We start from the raw sequence: 23,541 nt of genomic DNA, 5'->3' as shown, positions 1-23,541 counted from the left end.
AGTTGCGACATTCCCCTCCCCTCTGCGTTGACACGCTCCCGGGCTGTGCCCCGATCAAGTCCCAGGACCCCCTCCTGGCCGGGAGGGTCCCCGGGGGCTGGGGCTCGCTTTTTTGCGCCAGATTTCATTTCCGTCTCCGAGCGCAGCTTAGTTGGGCAGGGTCCGCTGACTCCTTGGGCTCACTTGGGGGCCAGTGGGTGCTGTCTGCTCTAGGGCACTCCTGTTACGAGCCTTTGGCCTCCACTGCTGTCCCTGTTTTCATTATTATTTGTGCCAAGTACTCAGTTGTCTCATTTCCTGTACCCTCCCTGCCTGAGAGAGGCCAAAAAGTTACTTGGTGGGCCTGTTAGCAGGGCTGGATTATGACATGCTATGTCAAGCTGAAGAGTCCCCATAGCATTACCAAAAAAAAAGTGTATTATTCTAACAGAAAGGACAATGGAAACAGAAATATACAAGCTTTTTATTTGCCTATATACTTGTAGGTGATGGTGCAATGAAAAACTAATAATCTAATTAAAACATGTCTCTTGCAATAAGTCTATTTACATTACAAAATACTTTAAAGTATTTAGAGGCCACCTCATAATGTGAGGCTCTAAATTGTAGCTTGCTGAGCTTGTGTCTAAATCCACCCTCTTAGGGTGACAGCTAGGTCTGTCCGTGGCCCCACCAAGCCCCTGGTCAACCTCTTCTTGGCTGTAGCCAAGCTGGGCATCTACTAGAGCAGGAAGGAGGCTGTGGCTAGGGGGAGCCCAGGCAAGTGTGGAGCTGTCTTCTTTTTGTTTCTCCACTCATGTCTCCGGGCAGTTTCACAACCCGCTATCCACAGGCTCCCTCGATTCCTTCAAGGGGTAGTGGGTGCTGGCTCGTGTGCTCTGCTTGGTGTCCCCTTCTGGATCCTTTTATTAACTTGTTACCTCACTTGGTTTCCTGTTTTCTCTTTATTTGTCCCCTGAGTTTGGTTGTTGTGTCCCCAGTGGCCTCCCTTTAATAAGGGAAGCTTATAGTTTTTTGTGTTGAGCCTAAGCCCTTTGATCTTTTAGCACATTAAATAGGTCTGAATGGATAACATGCTTATAACTTCTTAAATAGAACCCCCCTGTCCCTCACCCCCAAACACAGTGCAAAAACCATAGTTTGTTGGGTTGTGAATTGTGAGGATCTGATCTAGATCTCCACCTGTGGAAATGCAGCTGAATGGCACTTTCCTCTAATGTCTGAAAGAGATCTAAAAGCAGCAGTAGGTGTGTATCAGCTTACTAGTGTTGATTTAAAATGCTACTGAGACAAGGTGGTTCAATTTCTGTATATACACTGCACTGGTTTCTGCTGTATTTATGTTAGTGGCATAATGTTACCTGCCGAGAGGTTGGATGGCACTTTTGGCATCACTGAAGAAGTGCCACATGCAGGAGTGCAAAAGGGACAGTTTACAGGAATAAACAAAGTGAAGATTGTTCCCTGTGGTACTAGGTACTGAGCTTGTTTCTTGGGAAACCAATGCAGCATTGGCGGCTTAGGCCATGGAGGCATGGTTGAGTTAATGAGTGGCAAATCAAGGTGTCCCAATTAAAAAAAAAAAAAAAAAAAAATTCTGTGAACACATGAGGCAAGTGGTAAAAGTGGGTCCTGCCCCCAAAGTGGGAGAAGTAGCCCTGGATGAATTGGGGCTAAATTTATCGCACTGCAATGGAGATGCACAAGAAACATTTCTCATGCTTTCAGATGCCCAGCCTTTTGTTTTGTTTGTATGCAGCTGCCATGGTGAAGTTTGCTTCAGGTTTCTACCGTGAGCTTTGCCTCTCCTTTTGTTTGTCCATAATTTTGTTTGTCCGTGGTTGCTTGGTACATATTAAAACATGAAGTCTTTATTTGTTACCTGTTGATAGGATATTTGTTATGGTCAGTAAGCAGAGTAATTTTTGTTACAAAGTAAAATTATGCCTTAAAAAAATAGTTCAGCTATTTGGTTCCCTCTTTTCTTCTCAGCATATAGTTAACAGCAGTAGCAACACGTAGTCTGATGAAAATCTGCAGTGTTGTATTGTCCCAGGATTACTTGCTAAAGAGAATTATTTTAAGAATTTGTCTATATAAAGTACTCCAGACTATGTATTCCTGTAAATAGTAGCATAAGACAGTTTTGCATTGTTTATTATAATAAAATGACCCAAGTGCAGACAGAATCCATAATAAGTTACTAGAAGCTTTCATCGGAGAAAACAAAGTGATATTCAGGTATACTAGCTTCCTGTTTTTCTAATATAAGAAAATATCTGATATGCTGTGACTTGATAAACAATCTAATTGAGAGGAAAGTTTGCTAATTGCATTCAGTGAAGTGAAAATGGTTGTTGAATAAAATCATTTATTGATTATTTTGCAGAGAAGAAAACTGTTATAAATCTTTGGCAGCTTTATATTAGGAAGAGGGGAAAAATCTGCAAATTCTACTTTTTTTATTTGTGGGAAAAACAAATTGTAGTACTTACGAATTACTGATGTGAATCCATGTCCCTGAACTGCCCTTATATCAAGGTCTGCTCCATCCACAGATTTACCTTGTTTTAACTAAAAGTGTAACTTTTACCCCAATTTAATTTTAAAAGTGAAACTTCATGATTGTGTTTAAACACTTATATCCTGTTTATATAATTTTAAATTGACCAAGTGAATGCATATTCACTGGACTAAACTGAAAAACAGTTTAAACTGATAGATATATGTTCAAACAGAGGCACGTTTGTGTGGTTACACCTATTATGTGCATTAAACGAAAAAGATTTTTTTTTTAATTCAGTCATTTGAGACTGCTAACCTGTTCCTCAATCCTTTGTGTGGCTTTTTTAATTTTTAATGTCTTTGGACTCTGAATTGAAGATGGAGTAGGAATCCCGGTATGTCCAGCTGCAATCCTTATGTAGAGGTTTAGGACTAAAGGACCTGCTTTTCTGAGACTTGAAGTGGTGGGACACCTCTTGAAGTGGCTGCACAGCTGCACATTTCACTATACGTGCCTTTGGCTTATTTATGTTCCTATCACAATATCCTGTGCATCTCCCCAGCTGCATGAGTCTCAGTTTTGTCTTGCTGCCTCCCAGAAAACAGAAACATTCTAACAGGTGAGTTTTCTTCTTTATTATGATGCCAAATGCTATTGAGAGGATTGGAGCATCAAGTCTTGTCAAGGGCATCCAGCCACAACAGATAAAGCTGTTTTGTACAGGTGTCTGACATTTCTTGTAAAGCAGTTATCTCTTTCTGGTCCTGTCTGCATAAGAACTTCGAAACACGTTTGTATGCGGTCAGTGACTATCTGATGAAAAAATATTTGTGTTAGTAGCTAATAGTGCAACATTTTTGGCTAGCAAATTAGTTTTGTTCCTGGTTGTCTTCCTGTGATCAGGTTATAAGAATGTTATTTACTGTACAGGTAAAATTCTTTATACTAGGGCTGTCCAATTGGTGGTCTGCGTTCTGGGTGCTTTTTTTTTTTTAAGGACTTTTTTTTGTTCCAAGTCAAATCCAGCCAAATCGATTCCAAATCCATGAGTCATTCAAAAAGCATATATGGCCCTACTACCAGCAAACATCCTCCACTACCACCTGGGGCTTCCAAATCATTTGGCAGGCGTGCTACATGTAGACCCAAGTCTGGAGGGTTGGGGTTCAGATGCTCCAGGGTTTTGCTTGCCCTCATCCATATGGCCGCAGGAGCAAGCTAGGGAGGAGTCTCCCAGTTCCATAACGTCGGCGTAAAGCTAAGATCTTCCCGCTGGAAATGAAAGTGGGAGGGTAGTTATATATTATGTTTGCAGGTACTCGCCTGTGCCAGAAATGTGGCATGGTATGCTGAAGCTGGTGGCTGGTGAACTGGGTTTGGGAGAGGCACCTGCCTGCTCATGTCTGTGGTGAGATGGCTGCTGGGGCATATGGTGGTGTGGTGGGAGGACATCTGCCTGCCTGTCTGCATCATGCAGTGATGGGGACTGCATGGGGAGGCGGCCTTAGCTAGTAATCTTGCAGCTTGCTAAGGGTGAGCCTCTTGCTCTTTCCCTGGCTGACCTGTTCAGAGTGTAGCTCCTGGCTGCTGAAAGGTTGGGGCAGCCCTGATTTAAATTATTCCTGCACAGGTGGCTGGTTCTCTTTATTGAGTGAAGGCATGAAATGCACTAATATAAACATAGTTATTGTCATAATGTGTGCACATATTATTGCCAGATATTTGTGACTTGGACAGAATTGTTATGTGGACACATTTGAGCTATGTTGAGGATTACTTGGTTAGGGGACAATGTTGCATCATGGATTAAACCAGGAGTGGCCAACCTGCAGCCAGACTGAGGAGGGGACAGGTAGCACAGCAGCAGCAGATATTTCAGTAAGCATGAAGGAGAGTAGCAGATTGAGAAGGAAGCACAACACAGGAAGTAGAAATTGGAGCCAGTAGATCAAGCAAGGGAAGGGGATAAGAGTGGCACTTGGGGACGATGCAGGGCTAATCTGTGGCATGTCTGCCAAAAACTGTTGGCCCTACTGGATTAAAACAGACGCTTGTACTTTAGGTGTGTAGTAAGTGTTCTGAAGAGTATAGCAGAAGCCATGGGAGGGTCCCATACTTACCACTGTTTATCAATTTGTATAGTATATGATATGCAGTACTTCCTGTAACTTTACATCCACCGTGTTCGCTGTGGTACTGGGTAAAGTGTTGTCCATTTTTGTCCATGGCTTTGTGTTCAAGAAAGCTGGGTTAATATTGAGCTAAATTCATCCTTTGTTAAATTTGGCGGGATTGTGCAGGTATAACTGACAGCAGATTCTGCTATCAGTTTTAAGTAAGTGTTCTAAACGTTACTTTAGTTATTTAAACTTCCCTTAGTATTTCATTGCTTTATCATGCATGCAGTTTCTGTTCCGTAATTTTCTTTCTGAGCATCAGTATTTTTAAGTATTGTAATAGTTTTTTAGGTTTTTTTTGTGAATTTCAATCTCTTTTTTTCCATTTGAACAGGTTACTAATCATAAAGAATTTCACAAATCATTCTGGTTTTTTTTGAGAAGAGATTACCCTGAGAATCATGAACATCAGTGACTTTGTAATACTCCCAGGTTCAAAAACTGGAACCTCTGTTAAATTAAAAGCAAAGTAAGTGCTTCTCCATGAATGATGGTAGAAGTGTTGTGTGTGCTTCAATAAGGTAACATGCTGCAGGAAATACCAAATTTTGTTTGCACAAGAGTGAGGAGAATCGTGCTTGCTTTTTTTTTCTTTATTACTGTTTTCCTCCATGTACTTATCCTTAAACTTCTCCTCTTTCTGAGGGCTTAATCTGTCTTCTCAATTAAATGGTGGGTGTTATGACTATATAGATGTAGTAGGTGCTGAACAATCGCACTCCAGTTAACCACATGTCCAGTCAATTGCGTGCAAGCATACGGTTCTGCAGTACAACTTCTTTTCTTCTCCGAAAGTTCTGGAAAGAGCTATTGTTCCTTTTTGTTCAGGAGCTCTCCTGCTATTTTTGATCCCCTCACATGTTAGCCAAGTATGCAAACTCTGGTTCTGGACACAGGTAACTCTTAACTACTTGAAAAGAGCAAGGGGAACTGCTGCTCAGGAGCAGGCAACAGCTGTGAAGCTATAACTGTAACCTCTTCTGTCTCCTTGTATCAGTACCAAAGCGAAATATCTATACATTTAACCATGAGTGGCACGAACTTTAAGTTGCAATGGTTTTATGCCACTTGACTTGCTAAAGGAGAATACATTCATACCAGTTGCATTATACAGTTAAGCACAGTTGCATCATACTATTACTGATCATTCATATTTTTATGACAGCATAGGAGGCTGTTCAAATTAGTATGTTTCTTTGGTGTTCTGCTGCCTTTGTTATATATTCTCTTTGCTTAGATCAGTGGTGCCCAACTTTTTTTCCTCCTCTGTCCAGATAGATAGTGCTCAGTCCATATGTGGGCCAGATCTGTCTGGTGGGCCCAGTCTGGTGCATGGGATGTCTAGGTAGGACCTGATACAGCTGTGTGGGGGGTTGGGGAGTGGTGTGGCCCTGACTGGGCCCTCAGGGGAAGGGGGCATGGCTCAGACCTGATATGATTGGGAGTGGGGGGAAGAGAGGGACAGGAAGGGCATGGCGTACATTGGGGCAGGGTGGGGATAAAGGATGAGGTGTGGCCCAAGGCCTGATCTGGCCATGCAGGGAGGGATGTGGCCCTGCCCCAATTCGGCAGCTCAGGGCTTGGGAATTTGGCAGCAAGGAAGGGTGGCAGTATTATTTGTCACTACTCCACCACCGGATTTCCCAACTTGTGGGCCTGGGTTCCATGGATCCGCAGGCTGCATTTGGCCTGTGGGCTGGAGATGAGCACCCTTGACGTAGATGGTTTAGTTTCTCTTTACCCTCTCTATATTTGAATGGTTTTATTGGTGTGGTTATGTAGGTAAAATTAACTAGTAAAATGATATAACTATCTATAGTACAGCTTATATTATAGTACAACTGTGTCCATAAAAAAAAAAAAAAATTAACAGTTGTACAGATATAATTAGTCTACATGAGGTCTAAATCTACCCTTTTCACATTTTGACTACTGCAACTTACCCTCTTTTAAGAATGTCTTCTTTTAAAATATCATTCCATCCAAAATGTCAGGGTTTATGCCACGCACCCTAATATGGAGCAGGCTGCCCAAAACTTCAGAAATCTCCAGGCTTCATTTTTATATTCACTTTGCAATGTACAGCAAAACGTACTCCCTGGTCTTCAAAATCCTCTGCAGAATTCATCTTCATTGAATTATGCTGGAGTAGGTATGTCAGGTGGGAAGGTGGTAGTAGTTATGATGATTGTAGTTACGCCTTCATTTTTCCCTCAGGAAAATTTGTATAGGTTTTCCACACAATATGCTGTTGAACATTTCAATTTAATCTTTTCCAGACATCTCCGAGAACTGCAGTTGGAGAAAGTACAGTTAGAACTACAAAACAAAGAGATGGAAAAGAAATTACAGCTACTACAATCAAACATGAGCAGAGAAAAAGAAGAAAGGGAGTGGGTGAAATTTCTATACAATTTTATTCTAATATAAAGTTACCCCAATTAAATTTTTTCTCTTGGAGATTTTTTGTTGGTAACTTATCTCCTCATTTTCTACTTTCTTTGCCTTTGTTTTTTCTGTCTCCTCCTTTTCTCCCTTTCCCTCCCAAAGCCAGTGTTCTCATAAGCTTGTTTGTTTTTTGATGGTCCTTCCTGTGAATAGGTGACATCAGGGGTAATCAGCCAACATTCCTCTTTCTCTTGTTATTGTCCCCAGTGAGAATATTTAATGAGAAGTAGCCACAGTTCTTATTTTTCCTTCATTCTCCCTCCTTTATTTCTTCTTCTCAGTAGGATTGTAACATCAGAATTAAATCAGTCAATCGACACATTGTTCTCTCTTTTAATTGCATTCAGCACACTGCCTTTCACTTTGCCATTGTTGGAATTGTTTCTAGCAATTGTTGGAATTGTTGCTATTGTTTCTACAGACGTAGCTACCTCAATAGAGCTTTAATCCTATATCAGTTAAATGTATGCACATACATTTACAAAAAGAACGCAACGTTATAATAGTTTTGTGTGATGGAAACAATACGTTTGGGAAGTCAGCATGATGGAGGGATGAAGAAATCAAGAACCCCAGAGTCATAATTTCTGGGCACTTTTACATGTGCTCTGGGAGTGGGGGAGCTGCTATAATTAAAATGCAACTGTGTCTCATGTACAAGTGTCCCCATGCTTAAAAGTGGTGGTGAGGGCTTGTTCAAACTTTAATTCAAGCGCCCCCAGTTCCATTTTGAAGTATGGAGATGCTGATATACAAGACACAGGAGGCTGCTGGAGTGTGGCAATTGCCAGTAACAGAGTCTGTTCCAGTGTGCTCCAATTCCAGTGTGTCGGAGCAGCCTCGCTGCTTGTGCATAGGCACCCTCTGCTCTTAAACCAAATCGCTTCTTGGCCATAGCAAATTACTTCAGCTGCTTGTTTTTTTCATTATCTGTGTCTGACATTTCCTTATGGATAACTAGGTGTTTGCTAAATCATCATGGCTCAGACAGAGCTCTTAACTTCCTATAAACCACAGCTCTCTCTGCCATTACCTCTTTGCTTAGTCATTGTAGACAATGTTGTAGAGGACAAACTTTAATTATGCAAATGAAGTTGTTAATTATTACTCAGTTTGCCTCTGTAAGGAATATCTCTCTATCTCTAGATATATCTAGATACATCTCACAATACTGTTCGGGAATGGAAACACAGCTCAAGAACAAACTAAAATATAAACAAGTAGTTGAAAGAGAAATTACATATGCACAAGAATAACAACAGAACTATGTACACAGAATTAGAAATCAATCACTGGCTTCTCCCTTAAACTTGCAGTGGTGTTGCAGGTAGTACAGGGTAGCTTGTCACCGATAGGAATTTATCACAAAATCAGAGCAAGCACTTCTACTGAGACACAGATTCCACTGCCCACTTCCCATTCACAACTTCTTTCCCTCTCGGAGGCTCAACTCTTGATCCAGGGAGGGGTGATACTTTATCTTCAACGTTCAGTAGTGCTGCTTAGGGCTGCTGCTCCAGCTGAACACTAGTTCACTGGGTTAAACCTCAACTTGGCAATCCACACACATGCAGAGGGGATTCAGCCACCCTGGCCCTCACCCTCATATACGCAGGAGCTAGATGCACGCACTATAAATACATACCAAGTACACTGTACACACTCAAGATTCTCCCTCACACACCAGTCACTCTAAGCAAGTCCCACAGGACAGGACCCAGTCGCACACTACAAGCATGCTCTCACTCTCCTCACATATGGCCTTTATACTCTTCTACCCCAGAGAGCTATCACTCATTCTGTCAGCCAATCATACCATGAAGTGACCTGTCACTCAATAACTTCACTGTTCTAGCCAGTCACCATTTGCTTCACCTTATGAAGGTGGTGTTCACGTTCCCCGTGACTTACCCTGTTATTGGGTGGTCACTGTGCATACTCGCTACTCTGAAAATAGGTCAGTACCTAATCAAGGTCAAAGGCGAGCTTTTTCTAGAATCCTCTTTATATTACCTCCACTGGGCATGCACAAAAGACTAAGCAAATACACCAAATCACGCATGAGCCATTCACGGCTAACAAACATCACCAACCTTTCTGTTACTTGGCCTGTAACCTTGGTGTCCTCTTCGATTTGTACCTCCTCTAGTACTCAAATCCAGGTGATGTCCATGTCTGTCAGCTTCTTTCTGCATTAAACTTTGATGCAGCCTTTTGTATCCATCCATGTTGCTCAAACTCATTAAAACTTTTAGTATCTTACTTGCAGTATCCTTTTCTTTGACTATGGTAAATGCAATATTGCTCCCATGGTAAATGCAATATTGCTCCCATAATGTCCATCCTCGATACTACTGCAAAGGTCCTGACCTTGAACATGTCCTCCCCGACTGTGCATTTCTCATATGGGTTTCTATTCTCTGTCAGATCAAATGTTGCTTGTTTTCACTTTGAAGGACCTTTACAGCATATTTCTTACTCTGCTTATGTTTCTTTCCCCATGATGCCAGCCTTTCTACTTGTGTTAGATTTTTAAAGGAGCGTCACGTCTCTTTTCATCCCCGCTATCTCTCAAACTTGGGAGGGGGTCCCTGTAATATCTGTAAAGCAACAGTATTGCAGAGGTACAGGACTTTAAGAAGCACTAAATATAAGGAAGTGCCTGCTGCTGAGATATAGGAGGTCCTTGTTCAGCATCTGGGAACACCCCTTGGAGGCATCTCAGATTTCACACTGTCTGGATAGAGTCTGATGCTGAACTTCTGCTTCTTTTGAATCACCCTTCTAAAGCTTGACACTTCATTTTTAAACCAAGAGATGTCTAAGTTCAAAGCACTAAGGTGCCTCTCAGGATGGTACATTTGGTCAATTACTCATCTTCCTAACTGTTACAGTAATATACATGACGTGTAGACAGTAAGACTTATATCAACTCTGAGGTAGGAAAAAAAAGATGGTTTTGTTAATGTTTGTACAGTATGCAATATTTAAGTCTTAAGTGCAGTTAATTGCATTTGATCATGGTAATTAATTTTTAAATTCTGCTTTCTCCAAGCAGTTAAAGCTCACTTGTAGTTGTCTTCCTGCTTCTGAAAATATCCAAGCAACTAAAATTTTTAAAACATTATAGTTAGTTTATAGTGATCTTATGTCACTTCTTGTTTTTGCTTGTATTGACTTAGTGTCCCTAAAAGGTGAAATACTGATGTTGAAAATGAGAATACCAACTTGCACGCATGTGAACCAATATCAAGTAAACTAATACTCTGTAGACTAATACCACATTTATCCAAATCTAAGACTACTTTGAATTTAAGACAACTCCCAGTAGTTGGGGTTTATATATGGAACATTTATGAATTTGTTATAATTTTTGATGTATAGAATTTAATTATATGGAGTTCATTTTAAATTCATTACCAGTACCACTGTGCCAGCAGCAGCAGGGGAGGATAGGCAGCGCAGGGTGGGCAGGCAACCAAGCTGACCCCTGCCTTTTCCCCTTCCCCTTGTGCCTGCACCCTCCCCCTATTGCCTTTGCCCCCCCTTGCAACTTCGGCCCTCCCTTGCTGCTTACTGTCAACTTCAGCTCCAGCCCCATTCCAGCCTGGGGCATGGAGCACATGGTAGTAGCTCTGGCCTCAGCCCTGCCATGTTGCAGCAGTGGCGCCATTGCTGCTGCTGCTGTGTGGCTGGGCTGGGACCAGAGCTACCATGTGCTCCATGCCCCAGGCTGGAATTGGGCCAGAGCTGTGCCTATGCTAAGTAGTGAGAATGGTGCAGAGGCTGCAGGTGGCTGCTGAGGATCTAACTCTGAACCTGGGTTGGGGCTGGAATTGGAAGCACCATAGCTGCTCCCCTCCCCACCCCCACCTTGTACTTGGATCCAAGATGAGGGGCTTTTTTTCCCCATGTTGAGTGGGATAAAATCCTCATCTTGGATTTGAGTAAATATGATATATGGATGCCTCTGTTTATTTTGATTTAGTGTTGCAGGAAAAGTACACTAGCTTCTTATTAGAGAAAAGCAAAGGTACAGTGTCTGCCCTCAAAGATCTTATGTTTATTCTTACTTTAAAGAGAAAAGAGGTAGAGGAAGAAATGGAAGGTGGGGTAAACAAGAAAAATAGGTGATTCAAAAATGAAGTTGGAAACAAGTGCTCAAATCCCAGGTGATGACCAAAACTTCAAGCTTTTTTTTTTTTGGCATTAATATCTCATGCATTTTTTTTTTCTGTCCATCCACGCTGCTTAAACTCATTAGGGCTCTTACTTTACTTTCAACATCCTTTTCTTTTGCTATAACAGATGCAGTTTTGCTCTACTAACTTTTCTAACCTTGAACACGTAATCCCTCCATGCATTTGTCCTTTGGCTTCCTCTTTTCTGTCACATCAAACATATGCTGCTGGCCTTCATTTGGAAATGTCTATACAGCATATTTCCTACCTTCCTTAGGATGTTCTGTTAAGTTCCAACCTCATCCTGCTCCCTTCTTCTGTCTGCGTGAAGAACTAGAAAGAAGTATAAAATGTATGATCTGATAAAAGATGGCTGTGGACCAGGTTCAGGATACTGGTTCTAGGTAGAGAAGTGTCATGGAAGGAGGTATGGAGGTAATAAGAGTTAATTGCATGCATGAGTTTAAATGAAAGAGAAGTAAGAGGTTGTATCTAAATCATGCAAGGCTGTGAGGTGAGAACATACATAAGTCTTGTGTAAATATTGGCACTGAAGACAGTAAAGGGATTAAGAAAGCCAAAACAAAATGCTAAATGCAATTTTAAAGTATTAGGCAAAGAAGATGATTTCTACACTAATATGTTACATATGATACCTACACTTGAAGATTCCTCATTAGAGTAAATTTAAGCATCTAGAAAGCTAATGTAATCTGTAGATTTATATGGGATAGTAAGGTGGGGGGCGGGTGGAAGGTAATTGGATTGCTGATTTGTCTGGAAAATACCATGCATATATTTGATATTTGAAAATACTTTTGAAGTGGACAGGAAAGTGAAAATTCAAGGGATTTGTAGTTATTCCTGGAAATAATTCGATGTCTTGGGAATAATAAACCTGGCCCCTAGTTGGTATTTTTTTTTAATTAAAAAATGTCCCCTCCCCTATCTATAGGAAAAACAATTTTAGTAATGAAAGGCTGTTTATTATAGACGATCAAGTGGATATCGTTGGCAGTCTGGGCAAGTAGGACCAATGGGCATTCAACCACAAATATTGTTACAAAATAAAGAAAATGGTGTTAAGGTAAGAAACCAATACATAAGTAATCCTGTAAAATAAAAGATTTTACAAGACATTTTTGTTGGTTGTCATGTCATAATTAATATTGGCAAAAAACAACTGAATTAGTAAAGTGGTTTTAAATATTGTATTATTAAGATAAGAGCACTTTATTTGATAAAGAGCTTTATGGGTTACCTTTAAGCTGGGGGAGTACTGAATGTAGAATATTGTTTGATATGATTTATAGTTAAAACGGTTATTTATTAAAGGGGTAAATGCTCTTCTTACAAACACGGTATGGGGAGGGTTTTCTCAGTGCCCACCAAAGTCAGTCAGAGTCTTGCTATTACTTTTGATGATTGCTTGAAAAGATGCCAACTACATATCTATTCTGAAACTGCAGTCTTCAGTAGGCTATATTGTGCACTCATTTATCTTATTATCTACTTCATATTATTTCTACTCTGTGTTGATAATATTTGAAGTTTGTCCGTGTTCTGTCTAGTAATGCAGTGGCTTGCAGCAGCCAGAAGCGCTAATTTCAGGGGAAGATCTTGCTTTAGCCCTGCAGTCCTGGGCTGCAGTTTCCTCAATTTCCAAAGTTTCCTCAGTTTTTTAGTTTTAGGGCACTGCTAAGTCTCTGAGCATTTGCAAATCGAGAAATTTGTAAAGGTTCATAGTGGCTACTTACAGACATGGCAAAAATAAAAATGGTGCTTGACTTAAAGCACAGCATGCCTCTGCACCAGGCACAGTACATACCTGGAAGAAGCGTTTCATTAGTTGGACCAAAAAGCTCTGCTGAAATGCCTGATCTATACAGATGCTATGGAGCTGTGTTGATCTAATGTACTTCTTCCAGTAAAGCACTATTTTTGGTGGGGTTTTTTTCTCTCACTTCCATGAATGCCCAGCTTGGCCAGATATGAATTTACATGTTTTTAAAAAGCACATATTTGACATGCATATGAATTCCCTCCATATTTCAGGTGCTTTTTCCAGGGCCTAGAGAAATTGGAGCTTCTCCACTAAACTGGTATAAGATTTTTACACAGGAGTAAAACGTGTGTGTGTGTCTCTGTACCCCCCTCACAGCATTCTCCTTTTATAGAAATGGCAGAGTCATTTTTGCTGGAATTTTCAATAAAAAAAATCATAGGCAATATGGGAAATTTTATCCCAAATGTTTAACAGATTTATCAGAGCTATAAGCAACTGAGAACATGGCCTTTTTATATTGAGAAGTGCCAGGCAGCTTAACTGTAGGTAGCATTAGCAGTTCCTTTTATAACTATTCTCCTGAGTCTTGCAGTTTTGGGGGGAAAAAAACAGATTTGTGGTTTTGTTAGCTTAAATTTTTGACCCTGAGGCACATACTTTCACTGCACATGTACCTACATAGTTAAACCATTTCATGAACGTGTTTTAAAATACAGCTTCTGAGGACAACAGTATTTTCTTTACTCACACTGTTGAGTAGAATGAACATTTTAAAAAAATGCACTACCTACAAGTTACATATAAAGACAACCTCCTGAATTTCTTGAGACCCACTCTACACATGAAACTAAGGGCAGGTTGGGGTCTAAAGCTTGATTCACACAATTGTGCCTTCTGCCACGCCATACATGCATGGCAAGCGGCATGATGATGTGAATCACACATTACATTCTATTGTGCATTATTGCCAGTGCAGGGAGAGCCTGCAGTAGCAAGTGCCCAGCTGCAGGGGTGCCCCATGCTTCCCTGGGGCTGGAGGATCACCACTGCAGCCATCTCCCATCCTGGGGTGCAGGAAACCCATGGAGCCAGAGGATAGTACATTCCTTGGGCTTGGGCGTTCTGGAAACCCCTGGACCCAGGGTATCATGGCTGAAGCAGTCCTTAGGGTTCAGGGGTGCGGGAAACCCCTGACCCTGGGGTTCAAAGCTTCCAGGATCCCTAGGGCTTGAGTCTTTTACATTAGGCATGGTGCACCCCTGTAGCTGGGAGCCCCTGGTACACATGCATATTAAAGCTCGATAGTAACCAGCTGTAAAGTTAGTACACGTTTTCAGGGTCTAACTTTATATCTGGTTGGAGCTTTTTACTCTGTTGCTGGTCTCCAGGTAAATGCATATTTAACCAAGTAATTGAACAGTACCAGTAATCATTAGAGGGAGGCTTAGCCATACTGATATATGCACAGATGAATACACCTTGGTTTGAGTGATGCATGAAAAGAGTTTACCCTATGATTTCTTCAGAGGTCCAAGCTTCATATGTCAGGCTGAGATGACAGCTGTTAATTCACAGAGACCATTAGAAACAGGATATAACAAAATGTATGCAAGTCCAGAAGGAGTGCCAGACACTGAGAACTTCAGGCTAAGCTGTGGCACTTATTTCAAGTCTTTGAAGTAGTAACAGTTTGGCATGAATGCATTCTCAATTAACATACTCGATTTCAGTGAAATTACCTACTTGCTTGTGAGTAGAATTCAGGGTGAGAATGCAAAGGGTTTCCTCTAATCCCTTCTCCCTCTCTTTATTCTTCCTAACACAAATTCCTTAGCCCTGGCTGCCGCCACTTCAGGGAGAGCAAACAGCAAATTGAACGGCTCTGGTGACACATAGGGCAAACTTTTCAAAGAGGGAAGTGCCAGTGTGTACAGGTACAAGGGCTAGAATGCATGAGTGCACTGTGGATTCTTTTGTCTTTGGGAGGCGGAATATGGTTTCAAAAAATTTTAAAGCAATACATTGACGCTAGGAATTGGGCTGTAGATACAGCAGAAAGGTGCCAAAGGAGTTATGTGGACGGGTCAGTGGAGCTCTGCCGAGCAGACCATATCAACTTTTTTTTACGTAATGGTGAGGTCATAAGAGAGAGGTAGATTTTTACAGGTTGCTGTCCAAATACCAGTTAGAAGGAGAGTCTTTACTGCCTTTGACTTTGAATTACTAGTTAAGTTTGGTTCTGCCTGAGCAATATATTCTCTACTTGCCTGTGTAAAGGACCCCAGCCTCAGAATTTAGTATTAGTTTGGCAAAAGAGGTGGAATAATGAAGAGATGAACAGTGCCTGGTGGTTTTTGGAAAGAGCAGAATGCCCTTGGATAAAATAGACCATGGCGTGTTATGAAATGGAAATGGTTTTGTCAAAGAAGGCATGGCTATGATTAACAGTGCTTAGCTCTGTCTTGAAGAATACTGATATTTTACTTTAAAATATCATCCAAATAAACACTTTGTTATAACAATAGCATTTTTTCAATATGCATACTTCAGTGGCTATATTTGGTATTTATAGTTACTGTTAATTCATTTGCTTTTCTTTTTAATATGCATTAATACTTTCACATAGGTTTCTTCAGGAAAAGTGAAGTTGAAAATACTTAGAGAACAGATTCAAGGTAAATTGGTTTTTATATTACCAAGTAAAATAATAAATTGATAACTTGCCATTTTAATTTAATTGAATAGCTAAAAACACACCAGCGAGACAACTTTCACAATGGCAAAAGAAACAAAAAAAGAGTGTGGCTGTTGTTAAGGATATCTTTTTAAAAGCTTGACATTTAAACTTTGTCACCTTATTGATTTCCCACTCTCATCCCCACAACTGATGCTTTTATGGTGATCTGTCGCTGTAGTCCTCGCAACCACTGGACTTCCTGGAAAGATCTTTTTTCCCCCCTAAGAGCAGCAAAATATTGGAAAAGATGACAGTACTGAATTTTATAAGATGCTCAAAAGGAATGCATGGAACCAAATTATGCAATGCTATCTATTAGAATACATGTATAGCATCTTAAAACTATCACTCTTATTTATTTGCATAGTATCTTATTTCTTCCAGAACCACTGAAACTGCCACTTAAGCATAAAATAGCAAATGTTGTGGCTACTGAAAATCCTAAAATGAAGGGGAAGGTATGTGGACAATGTGAGACCAAAAATGCATTATTGGTAAGTAGATGGCAATAAAATAGGTTTGATATTTTAAAAAGTAGCTAAAGCCTAGGATTGGTTTTATGTAAAATAATCCCCTTATCTAGAATTTCTGCAAATGTTTTATTTAATAAAACACAGTAAAGTATATTAGATAATACTTGTGTGGGTTCCTATTGAGCAAAGTCCATTTACTCTTTCTAAGAAAAAAAGCCATTGAATTGTAGCCTACTGTTTGCTTTCTGGCATAGACAAAAGATATAATGAAAAATATTTTTTTCACTAAAAATAGTATCAGATTGCATCTTACAGTACATTATACCTCCATTTAAGTGCATAGCCATAGAATTGGAAAAATTATGGGGAGTATGATTAAGAGAGGCAGGAAATGCAGCAACATGCCTGCAGTGGCTCAGGGTAGAAGATGCCTGTATTATACCCCCTCCCACCCCTCTGCCTTCAGCATGCTGGCCCAGGGCTGGCATTTGGTCATGCCCCCTGCCCTGTCCACTCCCCTGCTGCATAGAGCGGCAAGCGGGGGGAAAAGCCTGACTGGGACTGGTGTTCCCCTGTGTAGGTGTGGGGGAGAGGGTTTAAATCCCCTTCCTTCCACCTCAGCATGCTGGCTGCTGGAGTGGCGAGCAGAGGCAAGTCAGGCAGGGGCTGTTTCTTCCCTACCCCTCCAGGCACACCTTGGCTGGGGACTGTGCAGGCCATGGTGGGGATATAACTTCTTCCTCCCCACCCCCCCATTGTATTTAGGTGGCTTGCCAGGGCCTGACCATGCCCCTCATCCCCTCAGCTCAAGCAGGGAGGGGCAAAGAGCTTGGAGGGCTTTTCTCCCAGCTTCCCTCCAGCTGTCCGGCTACTGCCGAAGGAAAAGGAGGGCTTGCTGTAGCGCCTCCCAGCTTCTAGCCTGAGCCATTGCAGGCAAATGGCTGCATTTGTGGAATCAAAAGTGAATGTCTGTTCGCTTGCTTTTCGGTTCAGTCTACGCAGTTTAGACTAACCTGCAAAGATTGAACTGATTCAGGCTTGGGCTTTTGAAATGTCTGTACTTAGCCTAGGTGATTTAAATCTCCACATGCGCCAGAACCACTGGAAGATCATTACTTCTGAGGCCGGTTTCCTGCCTGTCTCTTAATCCAATCGAAGAGTTACAGTACTTTTTAGATGGCTTGCTTCAGAGCTCGTTGTAGCAGCGTATACTTTCCCCATAGTACAGAACTATTTTGCCTTAGCCAGGTAAAGGAAGTTCTTGGGGTTGATTCTTCCTCTCTCTCTCCCTTTCTCAATGAAAAGGCAAATAACCAAAAGTCAGGCTTTGCTTATCTCTTAGAAGATGAAATTTGTCTTATGAGCTGACTGCTGAATTGCCCTACCACCTAATTTCTCAGCTAACTGAAAGCTAACACTACCTGATGAAAATAAATATTTTTTTTCACCAAAGCTGTAAAAAATAGTTTGTAAGTATTGATCCAAGTAATGATAATGAAAATTGTTCAAGCATTAACTTAGATGCAAATTTAAGAAATGGAGGAGAGGTTAATGTCCTGTGCATTGGGTCAGAACTTAATACTTCCATGTATGTGAACTAAAGGATTTAATATTTGACAGAAATAATACATTTGTCTTGTGGATTGTCTCAACATTTTCGAATATATAAACAGAAAATATTAGGTCCCTTTTAAATACCTAAAATTTTTAAGGAGCTATTCGGATTCCTTAGTATTATGTGTGTGATAGAGGTACGCTGATACTTTGGTCCATATCGTATCAGCACCGATACAAGAAAAATGGACATTATCAGCATTCAGCTTTTTTTGGGTGGTGTTGCTGATAAATGTCACATGCATGTCAAATGTGGCATGTCTGCAGCCGCAGCATGCAAGTGGCCAGGAGTGCAGCCTGACAGTCAGTGTCTGACTGGTAAGTCTGTTGAGGGGAAGGGGTGTGGTGGAGGCAGATCGCAGCCCCTGTGCTGAGGGAGGGCGTGGGGCTGGGGCTGGGGCATGTGCTGCCCAACCAGGGTGGGGTGGGGCACGTGACGGAGCCGACAGATTGTCCATGGGGGTGAGGAGGCTGAGACGGCTCCCACTGCTGTGTGCACCTCTGGGGGAGGTGTGGGGGGCATGTGCCTCCCAGATTTGTGCATGGGGTGAGGGTGGGCTTCCTGCCACATGCCTGAAACTGGGGCCGCTCCAGCCTCTTCTCAGCATCTGTGCTTGGGCAGGGCAGGATGGGGTGGCAGCAGTACTAGGAGGAGGGTTAAGCGGGGGTCTAGAACCACCCCAAAACTCACCATAGCCCCCTCCTCCCAGCTCCACTGCTGCTGCCTGTTCCTCCTGGCCCAAGTGCAGCCACCAGGAAGAGACTAGAGCAGCCCTGTTCCCGAGCATACACCTTTGCTCCATGCACAGATCCAGGGGACACGTGCCCCCCTCCCCCGCCCCCCTGGGGTACATACAGCAGTGGAAGCTGCGGCCCCCAGATGAGCCACTGGCTCTGTCCTGCACCCCGCCCCACCCTGGCTGGGCAGTGTCTCCCTCACTGTGGGGGCCTTGATCTGCCCCCTGTTCTCCTTCCCCCCACAGCCTTACCAGCCAGACACTGCTATCCAAGCTGCTGGGCTGCATATCTGCAATTGGATTGGTATCAGCTGGTATGGCTGGTCAGTAATCAGTCATTGGTATTGGCTCAGCAAATCTTTATGGGTGCCCCCCAGTGTGTGATTATACTACTAAAAATTATTGTGCATTGTATTTGCATAGTATAATAGAAAATAATAGAAAATCAAAAATGCTTTTGTCTTTTATTTTAAATGCATATAATCAGACAGAACTATGCTATTTATATGGCAAATTCAAAATAAACAGTGGTGTTGGAAGCATGCACACACAAATTGAACAAAGATTTAATTTTTTTTTCTTTTCCCCTTTTACTACTGTTTTCCTTTGATGGAACTTTAAAAAATCCCAGGTTATCCTCTAGCATCGCCATTGCTTGCAGTTTGCTTAGTTATCAATATTTAGTTCTTTTCTCATTTATTGTTGGCAGGTGAATTTTTTAAGTGCTTATTTTAAGTAAGAGACTGATAATGCGGGTTGTAGCTTGGTATACTGTGGACAGGTTATTTGTGAGTCGTTCTGCATGGTAAGAGTGCAATATGAGCATTGGTTTTTGTTATGGGCTTTGTCAAGCAGAGATTATTTGTAATGTGTAGTGATATTTCGTGACTCGGGTAAGTGTCTCATTATGACTAAGATGCTATTGCTAAAATTTTATGAGGTATGTAAAAATTAATTATTTAATACTACTGCAGATCGCTGCAGAGCTCTCATTTTATTTCTTCAGCTTCTATTTGTAAAGATCTTGGAAAAAATGAGCAAGAAAAACAAAACTTGGTAATAATTCTAAAACCATTTACTGTTGTTGTTTCGTTTGGTGTTTTCCCCCCAAGGTATGCTTAGAGTGTGGGGAAGATTATTGTGGAAGCTGCTTTGCTAAAATCCACCAGAAGGGGGCACTGAAGCTCCACAGAATGATTCCTTTACAGGTAAAAGTTTTTTTTTTTTTGTTTTTTTTAAGCTGTATGAGACTGTTTCTCTCTAAACAGTTCATTCGTTCAAATTAGTAATCCTTTTAAATGTCTTTATTAACTACAACCCTTTTCTTTTTGTTACACAAGGTATATATTTCTGGCTTTATTTCTAACCAAAATATTTATTGTTACATTTTGCAATTTTTTTTAGCAGGGAACTTATTTGCAAAGAGGGGAGAGAAAAATAAAACTTACTACCTAAAATAAGATGTAGGATAAGCTTTAACATCTTAGCTTACTTATACTTATCTATAGGGAATAGAGAGGGAGAGAAAAAGTCAGAAATGGTTGGGGAAGGGGAGGGAATACATTTTAAAATAAAAACAGAAAAACTGGGGGTTTTGCTACAATTTCTAAATTATATAAAACAGCATTAAGTCTCAAACTTCCAAACACTAATGTTTGTCAGTAGTGTTTCTAGATTGTGACTAAATAGGCAAATTAGAAGGCAAAGTTTTAACATTTCATGGGTTAAAAATGAGCTGAGATGTGCATCATATATACATGGAGGGCTTTTTTCATTACATATGAGAGAGGTTTATTTTTTTTTTAACTGAATTAGGAATAGTTAAGCTTCTTTTGATTAAAATCTGCCTTTAGTGTTTTTATACAGAAGCCTTCTGTTTGAAGGAAGCAGATACAATGATCCTACTCTGCTTTTGGAAAAAAATATGTACTGTTCTTACCTTATGCACTGATGGGTTTTGAAATCTTTTAATTTCTCTTGTGAAACACATGACTTAAACTGAAATAGCTGTAGTGTCATAGGTTTTAAAAAGTGGCTGGCAGGTTGCTGATTAAGAAGACTTTGCATACATAAGTTTCCAAATATATATCTATATTAATCCTGCATTACATGCAACTGTCATTCAAGTTGGTTTCAAGCTTTTTTCATTCACATATTCAGATAAATTTTGAATAAGCACAAAAAGCGGTTAATTAATCTTTATGCCTTAAGAGCAGTCAAATACAATGGTGAATGCTTGCTAGGATAATTAACACTGTTCTGTTTTCCTTTCTTTTATATGTATGTTAATTGTAAAAGAGGTTGCAGCTATTGAAATAGTTACAAATAGCATTCGTCTGCCAAATGAACAGTTGCTCTAGTGAAGATGATTGTGACATTACTGGATAGCTTTTAAAAAAAATTCTGATCATGGTATCTAATGGATACAAAATTCTAGCTAATACAGAATTCATTTTTGTTTAGACCTGAATTGTCTTTTGTTATTCTCCTAGCACTGGTGTGTTAAACATTTAACATAACTTTACTTGCGCATTGATTTCTTTGGTGACACGATAAAATTTAAGTGGCCAGTATAGTGAAGATCCCTGAGTACAACTATTATAGCATGCTGACTTACAACTTATTTATCTCATTTGAATAAATTAGTCTTAAAATTAAGTCTTTATGTGCAAGGTACTTTTCATTTGAATTCTAAATCACTATTTTTTTAATTTAATATACCAACCAGAATTTGTTTTTTCTTAAATGCAGCAGTGGTTTTATATTGATTAACTTGTTCAGATTATATAGACTTATCCCAGTTTTAATTTTGTTTCCTTTTTTATATTAATTATGGCTATACTGTTCTTATGTCTTGATTTAATGAATCAAAGACAAAGCATATCAGGAATTCTATAAATGGTTAGGTTTTTGCGATGGTTGAACAGAAGCAAAATCACTGTAAAATAAAAATGTAAACACATGCATGTCTTGACTGAATATTAGCAAATTTAAATGAAAATTTGGGTGTGTCCTTTGTCACTGTCTCACTGGTCCTTTGTCACTGTCTTACTGGACTTTCTGTATCTCAAATTTATTTGCTTATCTCATTCTTTCTTCCCAGAAAAATATAAGCTTTTCAGTAATGCTGTAAATTATCAAAGCTGTTGTGCTGATTAATGTATTCTTGTCAGAGTGATGAATGCTTGGAACACTTGTAGAGTGTTGCTGAAAGATGACATCATTTGAGGAAAAAGGTTCAGGTGAGAATTTAAGATGGTTACAGGATTTCCTGAAACAGCACACTGAGAGATGGTAAACAGAAGTCAAGAAAAGCAGGTAGTAAATCATAGTCTTAGGACCATTTACTATGCTGCATTACACTACAAGATATATAACGTATTCTGTGATCTGTTTGGGTTGGATTTAATATATTTTCACCATGTTGAACAGTGATTTATGGTGCCTGTCAGTTCTGCCTGAACTTGTTCATATAGAGCATAGGAATGGACAATAGGTAGAGAAGATGATCATTCTTAGCACTTCTTGGTCTTTCAGTCTTAAATCCCAAGGCAGACCCAGGGATGGAAGCCAGAGGTGACATTCTGTACTCTTTTGAAGTGAGTGGGAATTTGGCTATTGACCTTATTGGGTGGCAGATTTTTCCCCAGGTCAAGTCTGCACCCCCCCCCTCCCAGTTTTTGTCGGTTTTTTGACACAATACTGTTACAGATTACCTGTACGCTATCTATAGGAAGTTGTCACTGGAAGCTTATAACTGAAATGACTTGTTGGAGTTGTGAAGGAGGATCAAAGTTCAAGGTGTATGAAAGGAAGTCCTAAGCAGTTTGGTTAGTTTTAGGAGTTTGAAGAATTAATTTTCTCCAAGGCCCCAGATTCCATAGGTGAGGTGAAGGGTGCTTCCATCCTAACCATTCTATGTTCTGGTTGTTAGAGTATACTTTTGAGACATGGAAGAACCTCTTTGGACTGAACCTGTAAATTAGGTTTCCCAGTTTTGAATAAAGTATTTAACCACTGTGCTATTGTAGTATCTTCACCTCTCTGAGTTCTAAAAAAAATAATGATCCCTACTCAGGCAGACACCTCCCTCAGACCAAGACTCCAGCCTCTGGTTCTCAAGTAGATGGAAGCACTTAGGGCATATTTAGATGTGCTCCGGGGGTGGGGGTGCTTTAATTAGAGTGGCTCTCAGGAGCTGGTCTAATTAAAGCACCAACAGTGTCAAGTGTATTCAGCATCCTGCACTTCAAAATGGTGGTGGGGGTGCTTTAATTAAAACTCATTATGTGAGCTTTAGTTAACAAGCCCTACCACTTTGAAATGTGGGCATACTGAGTACATGAGACACTGAGGCTGCTGGAGCATGCTAATTAGCATGCTTTAGCAGAGTCTATTAATTGAGGCTCTGATGCACTGTAATTACAGAGCATTGGAGCAAATGTCTTGCATCCTAGGAGTAACTAGGAATAATGGGTGCAAACTAGTGGAGAGTAGATTCAGATTAAACGTTAGGAAGAATTTTTTTACAGTAAGGGTGGCCAGAATCTGGAATGGACTTCCAAGAGAGGTGGTGCTATCACCTAACTTGGAGGTCTTTAGGAGGAGGCTTGATAGTCACCTGGCTGGGGTCATCTGACCTCAGTCCTCTTTCCTGCCAGGGACAGGAGGTTGGACAGGATGATCTTTTGTGGTCCCTTCCGACTCTACAATCTATGAATCTATGTCTACAGGCACCCTTAATGTGCAGTTTTCGTTTTGATAGTTAAGTCCATAAAGTTCAGGCACATCCTAGATATACCTCTGTAATCAGTATTGTCTGGTGACTTGCTCTGGATGATTCCCTGCCCCATTAGTGTGTGTGTGTGTGTGTGTGTGGGGG

General features: G+C 40.7%; 1 protein-coding gene across 4 annotated transcripts in view; it reads left to right on the top strand.

Moving 5' to 3' along the window:
* ZBBX (zinc finger B-box domain containing) overlaps window positions 1-23,541 on the top strand; it is an 80,345-nt gene that overhangs the window by 5,338 nt on the left and 51,466 nt on the right. For 2 of the 4 annotated variants that reach the window (XM_019503244.1, XM_019503242.1), the window contains exons 1-7: window positions 2,902-3,125; window positions 5,018-5,152; window positions 6,963-7,076; window positions 12,306-12,399; window positions 15,725-15,773; window positions 16,220-16,329; window positions 19,772-19,867. In XM_019503244.1, the coding sequence (XP_019358789.1) occupies window positions 5,085-5,152; window positions 6,963-7,076; window positions 12,306-12,399; window positions 15,725-15,773; window positions 16,220-16,329; window positions 19,772-19,867 (531 nt within the window). In that variant the 5' untranslated portion in view covers window positions 2,902-3,125; window positions 5,018-5,084. Of the gene's footprint in view, window positions 1-2,901; window positions 3,126-5,017; window positions 5,153-6,962; window positions 7,077-11,049; window positions 11,740-12,305; window positions 12,400-15,724; window positions 15,774-16,219; window positions 16,330-19,771; window positions 19,868-23,541 lie in introns of those variants that run through there. The other 2 variants (XM_019503243.1, XM_019503245.1) reach the window with 2 other exon arrangements.

The sequence above is a fragment of the Gavialis gangeticus genome, unplaced genomic scaffold, assembly GCF_001723915.1.
Source record: "Gavialis gangeticus isolate Ggan-Ray unplaced genomic scaffold, GavGan_comp1, whole genome shotgun sequence".
Lineage (NCBI taxonomy): Eukaryota > Metazoa > Chordata > Crocodylia > Gavialidae > Gavialis > Gavialis gangeticus.
Note: the sequence above shows the minus strand (reverse complement) of the source record. Positions and strands in the feature narration are given on the sequence as shown.